Here is a 10,552-nt window from a genome sequence, read left to right on the forward strand (position 1 = left end):
TTACTTCACACCTTAGGAGAGAGAATGATAGATAGCTGCTTGCTTAAGACTCAGGGCCACAAGGCTGAAAGGGCTCCAGGCTTTGGTTTCATTGCAAATGAGAACAAGCTTCTGACAGGGAAGAGCGCTCTCCTCTCCATGCTCCACGAGCATCTCCTGGTTCTGCTTCCCCAGCCGCTTCTCTCAGTCCCCATAGGGACCAGATCCTCCTTCTCTGCTCATGTCCCTCATGACGACGTGCCTCTCTGTTCAGCTTTCACTTCATCTTAGCTGCCCTCTGCCCTGCAGGCGACCTCGTCCACACCCTCAGCTTCACCGCCCCTTCACCTGTCTGCAGTTCACACCTCTGCAGTTCTCCAGAAGTAATCTACCCAGATAGCTCACTCAGCTCTCCAATGCAACGATTCCAAAGTCTAACTCATTTTCTTCCTTATCCACCCTTCCCTTGAACATTCCATTTTTTTTCTCCTTCCTGTATTCTTTGTTTTGGCATCACCACCTGCCCAGCTACTCAGGTGAGAAGCCTGAGTCATTTGGGACTTCCCCCAGCTATATCCAATCAACCCTGAGGTCTTCCCCTCCATCGCTCTCAAATGCGTTCTTTTTTCTACTTCCTCTGCCAGCGCCTTGGTTAGTTCTGGCATGTGTCACCTGTACCCTGGACAGCAGGTGGTCTCCATCCTCCAACGTCCCTTCCAGCGTGCACCCCCATCTCTAGTTGCTGTAGCTGACACTCAACTTAAAACCCTTTTCTGGTTCCTTCGTGTCTGCAGGGTAGCAGCATAAAAGGCCAAGGACATTCCACCTGTTCCACTTTATACTCCACTGTTAAATCTCATTATTAAATTACTTCAAGTTTCCGGGATATACGTACACTACTTTAACCCTCTCTGCCTTGCTAAACTGTGCCGCCACTTCAACTGCCTTGCAGAATTCTAATTACTGACTTTTCAAGAAACCAGATTGATTAGTCCTTAAGCGATCCATCCTCTCTGAGAAGCTTCCCTTGTACCCTGTGCTCATTTCTGTCCTTGCTTTACTGAAATTGTGTGAAGGAATAATACATGAATTTAAACTCAATTGAACATGAACAAAAAGGGTCACACACAGAAAAAAAAAAAAAATGGCTGCAGGAATGACTGAGTCATTCATTCAGGGTGGGATGAGACATCCTGCTGCAATTTCCCCTGAAGCCAGGAAGGATGCTCTTACCACTTGATTGCTGACCCAGTTAATTATTTCAGAATGGGGTGACCTTTTGTTCCTAGAGGTTATGCACGAAGGGCCCTCATGTAATAACCTCCAGCCAAAATTTACCGCCCCTGAAGCTCTAGAGAACTCTTCCTCTCGATGTGCATGGCGGGTGGCCGACTGTGGAGCCCAGGTCCGGTGATGAAGCTTCCTGGTCTGGTGATGTGTTCCTCCGCAGTTTGGTGAGATTATACATACTCATAATTCTCTTTTTCTTAGTCTGTTGCTTTAACTAGCTTTTCCTCTAGAATCCAAGCTAATGTTTCTCCGTCTGATGTTGTGTAGCTTACTGTTACATTGATTCTTTCTCTTTATTCTGCTTTAGGTTACATAAATTCAAAACCCTTTTGATTCTGCCTTATTTTTAATTCTTATTAATCATAATAAGTTTCCCCCTAAAATCCATCAGTAATTGTAACTCTGGACCGTGCCTCCTGCACAGCACAAACTGCACAGCTTTGATTTGTTCGTAGGTGTCTCCCTTTCCTACGCCAGATCCTTGAGGCCGGCACAATGCCTACTGCAGAGGGAATGCCCTGTAGTTGTACAACTTCTTCAATATTTAAATTACATGAAAATATTATATCTCAAATGTTTAAAGTTGAAAGTCCACATCCAAGAGAATCTTATCCTGATAAAACTCGAAAGAGATAGCAGCTCAACACAAGCTTCTGTGGAATCATTTTGTTGAACACGTATTTGTCAAGAGTCCAGTACAACAACCTAGCAACCAAATGCAACCAGTGAGCCTTGAATTAGATTATGGACTTCAAAGTACAGTTACCAAGGACATTATAATGATATAAAATGAAAATGGATTATATATTAGGTGATATTTTGAAATTATGTTCAATTTCCTAGGGATGATGATAACGGTACTAGTCAGCTAGAATGTTCTTTCTCTTAGGCATACAAAGCTTTATGAAGTCTGTGTAGGGCCTGTAGTTGTGGCTGTCGCAGCCAGGCACATTACTGAATTCGGACAGATGGTAAAAAAACTGCGGAGTGGGAGGATGGTGGGTCATACCTTTTATTCTAGCCTCGGCACCCAGCTGGCGAGTAAACACACACATACAGAAAGGCTCCAGAACCCACTCATTCAGCACTCACAAAGCTGCTGACACATCCAGGTTTTCCTAGAATCAAAGGCCCCCCACCAGCTCAGGCCCTTCTGTTCCCCGTCTCCTTATCTCTGCACAAACTGGCTTCTCCTTCGGCACCCCACTGTCTTGGCTGCCTTCTCTCTTCCTTCTTCTTCACTCTCAAAACTTTTCGGTGTAAAACCCCTCCTCCAGAACAAATTAGCATAACAAAGTCCCTTCCCAAGCAGGAAGGTAATTAGCCATTTCACTGGCAGTGGCCATTTTTAGCAATAAAAGTGAGCAAAATCAAATAACACAAATTTTACAAACTTATTTGCCCATCATCTGTAACTTATTTTCAAAGAACTTATTTTTTAAAAGCATAACAGTCTGGCCAGTGGTGCCGTGGATAGAGTGTCAGCCTGCTGTATGAATATCCTAGGTTCAATTCCCAGTCAGGCCACACAGGAGAAGCAACCATCTGCTTCTCCCTACCTTCCTCTCCTCCTTCTCTCCCCCTTTCCCTCCTGCAGCCAGTAGCTCAATTTGTTCAAGCATGGCCCCGGGCGCTGATGATGGTTTGGTTGGTCCCAGCATCAGCCTCAGGTGCTAAAAATAGCTCAGTACTTGAGCATCATTCCCAGATGGGGTTGCCAGATGAATTTCGGTCGGGGCCCATGTGGGAATCTGCCCATCTCCCCTCCTCTCACCTAAAAACAAAAAAGAAAATAATATACAGAGATAGAGCAACTGTGTCAAAACATTAATTGATTAAAAAGTGTGGTTATTCTTTGTACTAATATTTCAACACTGCATATGTGAAAAATTTCAAAATAAAACCTTTGGGCAAAATGCTGAGAACACAACCAAAAATAAAATAGACCTTTTGAAATTTAAGTGTTAATATTGCTACTGGCCTTTCCACCTCCCCAACCTACTTCCCCAACCATGGTTCCTCCCTTTGCCATGTTCACCACTTAAAGCCACTATAGCTCAATCAGGTTTGTGTTGTCAAGTTGAAAGGCACAATGTCCCTCACAAATTTGCTCTCCTAGTTGACCAAACACAACTCTTTATTTTTCTTTGCCTCAATGGTATTATTATCTTACACTTGAGAAGCTTACGCAAATTAAAGTGTGCTTCCTAATTCGCACTTGTAATTCCTTGAGATCAACCACTGGAGATTTTCATCTGGGAAAACTTGAGGTGATAAGGAAGCAACAAAGATCTTGTTTTAATCCTTTCAGAATTGCCAAGTCTAACAAGAGCTAGTTAATTTTTATGACTGTGAAGGTGATAAGAATTTAGCCTGTCTATTAAATTTCTATTACATTCAGAGAAAAAGGCATTTATCACCTTTTTTCAAAAGAGTTAGCAAAGCTAGGTTTGTACCTATGAGCAATAAAAATATATGGCTACACAAAAACTTGTACATGGCTATTTATAGCAGCATTATTCATAAGAGCCAAAAAGGTGAAAATATTACAAATGTCCATCAGGTGATGGATAAACAAAATATGGTGTATCTATACAATAAAATATTAGTCATAAAAAGGAACTACATACTGATACATGACACACGTGGATGGAATCTTGAAAAGATTATGCTAGCCTGACCTGTGGTGGCGCAATGGATAAAGCGTTGACCTGGAATGCTGAGGTCACCAGTTCAAAACGCCAGACTTGCCTGGTCAAGGCTTATATGAGAAGCCATTACTATAAGTTGCTGCTTTGTCTGTCTCTCCTCTAAAAAAATAAAAATAAAATAAAACCAATAAATAAAATCTTAAAAAAAATGTTCGGTGTAGCTTTAGCCCTGGCCAGATAGTTTGGTTGGTTGGAGCATCGTCCCAAAGCACAGAGGTTGTGGTTCAATCCCTGGTCAGGGCACAGACAGGAGCAGATCAATGTTCCTAACTCTCTCTCTCCCTCCCTTCCTCTCTCACTAACATCAGTAAATTAAAACAAAGAGAAAAGCCCATTATGCTAAAGAAGCCAGAAACAAAGGCCACATAATGTATCATTTCATTTATATACAATGTCCAGGATAGGCAAATCCACAGAGACAACATTTATTAGTGTCTGCCTGGGGCTGCAGGCAGAGGCGCCCGGAATGAGGAGTGACTGCTAACGGGTACAGGGCTTGGGGGAGAGGGTAATGCAAATGTTCTGGAATTAGATGGTAGACATGGTGGTAAAACTTTGTGAATATACTAAAAACCACTGAATTGTTCACTTTAAATGTCTGAATACAATGGCATGTCAATTATATCTCAACTGTTTATGTCTAAAATGTTAACAAAAAGCACTTTTATGGAATAGTCAAAGGGAAACACAGAGGCGTGCTGGGTTTGACTGCACCTTGGTCCCCAAGTCACCACTGGCCAGGATAAAGAAGTGCCCCAGACTCGGTAGGGTGCTGTCTATCCCTTCCATGACCTTCATAGGAGCATCTGTAGGCCAATCTCAGCATACCCCACATTCCTATTCACCACCAGAATCCAGTATAATCCTCAGGCAAGTCTCATACCCCATCTTTTCTTCATTGTACTCACCGTCTTTTATTCATCTTCCTCCAAAATCCAGTCTTGTTCATTGCTTTATCACACCTGCACCTAAACAGTGCCAGGCTACCAGTAAGTGCTCAATAAATTTCTGGGGGATGAATAAACTTGGAAGAAAAGTTTATGCAGAAATTTGCACTGAATATCAATTAAAATATGAAGCTCTATGCTTTAAAATGTGTTTCTCTAATCTTTAAGAAATCTTGCAGAAATGGTACTTTATTATAGATAATCTAATTTACCAATCTTTATACATTTTAAGGAAAACATTCAGGCATCATAAACAAAAATTTCAATAAGCAAAATTCAAATTTAGAAGAAACTTATTTTTAGACTATGTGGTTATTGCTGCACTGCTTTTATTATTCCTTATCCACAGTCCATACATGTAGGCAAGCCCTAAAAATGTAGCAGAAGCATTTCTGCACACTGGTATATATTTGCTAGTTTGTGCAGAAGTGTTTCCACTAGATTCATAGAGCACTCTTTGGAAGCAAGAGGCAAGGACTGGTCATCTGGTCGCTCTTCGGACTTTCTGCAACTCTTCAATGGGCTTCCATTGTTGGTTGATTGTTATAAGCTTAAATAAAAATGAAAAATAAAATGTTTCATTAGGATCTGTCCACACTCCTCCTTAGAAAAAGCATTATCATAGCATTTGTAATCAAAGAACCACCTCTTTCCATCTCTAAAACATAAATAAAACAGTACTATGAGCTGGTTTCTATCCTTCTGTCCCTCCAAAAGCCCTTACATTCTTGAGTGTTACAGTATCAGAGAGAAAGGTCTTATAAATATGCTTCACTTTCACTTAACAGGATCTAGATTTTTGAATTTCCCATGATTTTGTGTGAACTGCAAGTTTAAAAAGTAAGCCTGTTTCTGCCTGACCTGTGGTGGTGCAGTGGATAAAGCATCGACCTGGAAATGCTGAGGTCGCTGGTTCAAAACCGTGGGCTTGCCTGGTCAAGGCACATATGGGAGTTGATGCTTCCAGCTCCTCCCCCCTTCTCTCTCTCTCTCTCTCTCTCTCTGTGTGTGTCTCTCCCTCTCCTCTCTAAAATGAATAAATAAATAAAAAAGTAAGCCCGTTCCTCATGAGTGGATGTGTAATGCTCCTAGCACAAGGTGTGGCATATAGTAGGCTCTAAACAAAATGTCCTTGTTGTAATTACTAAATAAAAGTACAAATAATAAGTCATACAGTAAGGGAAAAGGGACAGAGCTATACAAACGGTCCTTGACTCCCAATGAACTCAGTCAGAGATTCTCATTTACCCTCACAAGTTTTCTATTACCCCAGGACCTAGGAGATGTAGGTAGTTTTTTCTTTTTTTTCTTTTTTCTTTTTTTCTGAAGCTGGAAACGGGGAGAGACAGTCAGACAGACTCCCGCATGCGCCCAACCGGGATCCACCTGGCACGCCCACCAGGGGGTGACGCTCTGCCCACCAGGGGGCGATGCTCTGCCCCTCCGGGGCGTCGCTCTGCCGCGACCAGAGCCACTCTAGCGCCTGGGGCAGAGGCCAAGGAGCCATCCCCAGCGCCCGGGCCATCTTTGCTCCAATGGAGCCTTGGCTGCGGGAGGGGAAGAGAGAGACAGAGAGGAAGGAGGGGTGGAGAAGCAGATGGACGCTTCTCCTGTGTGCCCTGACCGGGAATCGAACCCGGGACTTCTGCACGCCAGGCCGATGCTCTACCACTGAGCCAACCGGCCAGGGCCGAGATGTAGGTAGTTTTAAAAGAGCCTAAATGGCCTGACCAGGCGGTGGCACATTGGATAGACTGTTGGACTGGGATGTGGAGGACCCAGGTTCAAGACCCCGATGTTGCCAGCTTGAGCGTGGGCTCATCTGGTTTGAGCAAGGCTCACCAGCTTGAACCCAAGGTCACTGGCTCGAGTAAGGGGTCACTAAGTCTGCTGTAGCGCCCCCCCCCCCAGTCAAGGCACATATGAGAAATCAATCAATGAACAACTAAGGAGCTGCAATGAAGAATTGATATTTCTCATCTCTCTCCCTTCCTGTCTGTCTGTGCCTCTCTCTGACTCTGTCTCTGACACACACACACACACACACACACACACATAAAAGATCCTAAATGTTCTTACCAGCTCAAATTGTGTTATTTGAAAGTTTTGTTTAAAGAAAAATAGCCTGACCAGGTGGTGGTGCAGCAGATAGAGCATCAGACTGGGACGCGGAGGACCCAGGTTTGAAAACCCGAGGTCACCGGCTTGAGCGCGGGCTCATCTGGTTTGAGCAAGGGGTCACTCGGTTTGCTGTAGCCCCCCGCCCTCCATCAAGGCACATATGAGAAAGCAAATAGTGAACAACTAAGGTGCCACAATGAAGAATTGATGCTTCTCATCTCTCTCCCTTCCTGTCTGTTTGTCCCTATCTGTCCTTCTCTCTCTGTCTGTCACAAAAAAAAAACAACCCTTTCCTGACAGACCTAAGTAGTGTTCACTTACAAAATATTTAAAATGTAAAAAGTCTCAGCAATAGTCTCAAAAGAATAAGTGAATATTAGCTACTTTTGCTTAAAGTGAATGCTACATTCATTTTCAGGAACTCCTATAATGTGTCACAATAGACCTCATAGTAACTTTAGATATATAATGGATAAAATGAGATAATGTATTACAATAATGATGAGTTAATAATTGAGTGCTTACTGTGGGCCAGGCATGGTACTATGTATTTTATCTTAATTCTCTTAATGCTGTTATTTTGCCCATTTTATAGATTCTGACAGCTTCAGAAAGGCCAAGCTGTCTAAAATCATCTGGGAGTAATGCAACAAGAATTTGAACTAGATCTTTACAGCTCTTTGGTATTCTCTTTAACACTACATTAAATGGCACCCTAAAAGTAAAAGGTATAAAATTTATTTGGTTGACAACAATGCTAAGGCTTGTGATAAATGTAAATCACTTTTTTTTTTTTTTTTTTTTTTAGGTGAGAGGAGAAAAGATAGTGACTGGGATCCATCTGGCAACCCTGTTTGGGCCTATGCTCAAATCAACCAAGTAATTTTTAAAGCCTGAGGCAGATGTGCTCCAATGGAGCTATCCTCAGTGCCCAGGGCCATGCTTGAACCAACCAAGCCACTGGCTGAGGAAGAAGAGGAAGGGAAGGGAGAGAGAGGGGGGGGAATAAGCATATGATCACTTCTCCTGTGTGCCTTGACTAGGAATTGAACCTGGGACATCTATACTCTGGGCTGACGCTCTATCCACTCAGCCATCAACCAGGGTCATACATCACTTTTTAATTCAGCAATACCTTTCGAGGTACAGTAGGTTCTATATTTTCCCAAGGTTCTGGATTTCTTTTTCGATCAATGCTGAAAATAAAAGAAAGCTGGTTAAACGTTAAAGTGGGTGAATTTATCCAACGCTGATATTGGGTCTATAAACACGCTAGGGAGAGACCCAACTGCATGCTAAGGCATTCATCTGTTAGTTAACTGAAATTGATGGAAGATTCCTTAAAGGAGCTTCACCATTTGGCTCAAATATTAAGGATTAATTCCTCTGTAGGTTCGAAGGTCTGAATTCCCTTTATTAGGGCTAGACTGGAGAATGTTTTCATAAGCTGAATAGCAATAGCGGTGGAAGTCCAGGCTAAGATGAAGCAACAAAGCTCTTGCCCTGGTTTCTGGGACCAACACAAGGGCTGGGCCCGAACTCTGTCTGGGTGGTGAACTGCAGGGCCCTAGGCCCCTCTGCCAGAACTGCCCTTTCTAGCCTGGCACTGGGCCAAGCTCAGTTTCACGTTTCTCTCTTCCTCATATTCCAGGATACATGGAATTTTACCTTATTATATCCACAGCTGAGATGAGATTCATTATAAACAACTGAATCTATATACTCTACCACATTAGCAAAGATCCTTCTAGTGAACTGAGATTTTAAAATTTCATTGAAAATTATCTAAGTTTGATGATGTATATATCCCAAAAGATTATTTAAGAATTTCACATGTCAAAACTTAAGTTAAAAAAAAATCAACCTTTACTTTGCTGCAGGAGAAGAGGGGGACCAACAGATAAAAGGATATTTAGAATTAAGGAACAAACTGATTTTTATGAACATCAGACCTTAATAGTCTTCTGATATCAGGATGCTTTCTAACCCTAATTCCAATTTCACAATTTGACGTTCTTGTCCTGGGGGGAAAACTAGGAAACTGGTATCATACATTTCATCAACTGAAGGTCATTCTAACATTGCTAAAAGCGTCTCTATAAATGATGAGTACTTACATCACATCAGATTTTTTAAGGGAATATACAGCAAAGGACGAAGCTCCACTCGCTGCCATCGTCATAATCAGCACCAAAGGGATAAGCTAACAGAGAACAGGTTGAGGGTAAGTATTCCAATGTCACCGTGTGAAAGATTTGAAATAGAATAGCGATGTACCACCTGTTCATTTTTTAAAATTAAAATGTTTTCAAGATTTTCAGTTGCTTTAAATACTTACTTCCTTCTTTTTCATCAGGAGTTGGAAAAAGTTCATGGTGACCTCAGTGTAGTAGAATACCCAATCTAGAGTTAAAAAAAAAAAAAATCCAAGATATTGATCAAAACTTCAGCCACTAGGAAGGACCCAGTCCGGTGGGCACCCTTAGGGCCAACTCCAAAAGGCAGCCTGGAACCGCTCACCTGGGGGCGGGGTGGAGCAACGCGCGGACGATGCTAACGACCACAAACAAACGAGGCTACGGCCTCCACTCCTTATATACCGACCACAACCGCTCCGGAAGGGCCGGGCCAGGGCGTTCTGGTCACAGGTCGGGCGGGGGACGTGCGAGACCTGACTCGCTTTCCCCATTCGGAGCCCGGCGCCAGAGCGCCCCTGCAGGACGCCTTGCCCGCGAGGCTGCGCATCCGAATGCGCGCGCCGGCGCCCCCTGGCGCTCACTGAGTTTTTTACCTGCCGCCTGGCGCGAGCCCAGGCTGGGCGCTGGCGCTCTGGGTGGCCCCAGCCATCCCAGGAGCCTGCAAGGGAGTAGTAGACCTGAGACCATCAGTAGTAGACGCTGATGGCCTAGGGCTGGGTAAAAACCAACACCTCTAAAAGGGGGTCTGGAAAAGGAGCTGCAGAGCCGGAGGTGCCCAGTGGGGAGGCTCCCAGACGCAGGTCGCTAAATTAGAGCTCATCCAATCACATTAAAAGCTTCAAAATGTGATAAAGCGCACATATGGAGATAGTTAAAATCAAATTGTAAAGTTCCTTGCAGAATAATTTCCATGTCCTGATCCCCCCCCCCCCCCAGTAAAAACGTCAGGGGTGAAGGAGAACAAAAAAGAACGGTTTCTAGAATAAGGTCCGTCTCTGAGATGACCGGGCCTGTGGGCTTCATCTTGAGGTAATGTGTCCTTTTAACTCACCCCTTAGCTAGCAGCTCCGCCTTATACAGAGTATGCCGGCGGCTACAAAACCGGGAAAATAATATTAACAGTTACATTAGAACAGGAGCTGTGTTCCAGACACTGCCACAATCCTCTCGACATTTTTGCAAGGTACGTTATTTAGGCTCAGAGATACTTAAGTCACACAACCAGTAAGTGACGGAGTTGTCCTCAGGACCTAGGTCTGGCTGGCACTCAACACCACTGTTCTTCGAGTACCCTGCTCTTTACCGC

General features: G+C 43.5%; 1 protein-coding gene across 1 annotated transcript; it reads right to left on the reverse strand.

The window, feature by feature from the left end:
- Nucleotides 1-5,070: 5,070 nt before the first annotated feature.
- C4H15orf48 (chromosome 4 C15orf48 homolog) lies at nucleotides 5,071-9,726 on the reverse strand. Its single transcript, XM_066275828.1, has 5 exons — nucleotides 9,569-9,726; nucleotides 9,387-9,451; nucleotides 9,166-9,251; nucleotides 8,184-8,244; nucleotides 5,071-5,477 (listed from the first exon to the last, which is right to left on the reverse strand). Exons 2-5 carry the CDS (start codon nucleotides 9,420-9,422, stop codon nucleotides 5,409-5,411), a joined length of 252 nt encoding a protein of 83 aa, XP_066131925.1. The 5' UTR covers nucleotides 9,423-9,451; nucleotides 9,569-9,726; the 3' UTR covers nucleotides 5,071-5,408.
- Between the last annotated feature and the right edge of the window lie 826 nt (nucleotides 9,727-10,552).

The sequence above is a fragment of the Saccopteryx bilineata genome, chromosome 4 (assembly GCF_036850765.1).
Source record: "Saccopteryx bilineata isolate mSacBil1 chromosome 4, mSacBil1_pri_phased_curated, whole genome shotgun sequence".
In the NCBI taxonomy this organism is placed as follows: domain Eukaryota; kingdom Metazoa; phylum Chordata; class Mammalia; order Chiroptera; family Emballonuridae; genus Saccopteryx; species Saccopteryx bilineata.

What these genes read in the sequence shown, in the direction of transcription:
- C4H15orf48 (XM_066275828.1), bottom strand. Translation starts at nt 9,422, where the DNA reads ATGAACTTTTTCCAACTCCTGATGAAAAAGAAGGAA. An exon ending in CTTAAAAAATCTGATGTGAT is followed by an intron (nt 8,245 to 9,165) that starts GTAAGTACTCAT and finishes TTTTATTTTCAG; the next exon opens with CATTGATCGAAAAAGAAATC. An exon ending in AACCTACTGTACCTCGAAAG is followed by an intron (nt 5,478 to 8,183) that starts GTATTGCTGAAT and finishes TTTTTATTTAAG; the next exon opens with CTTATAACAATCAACCAACA.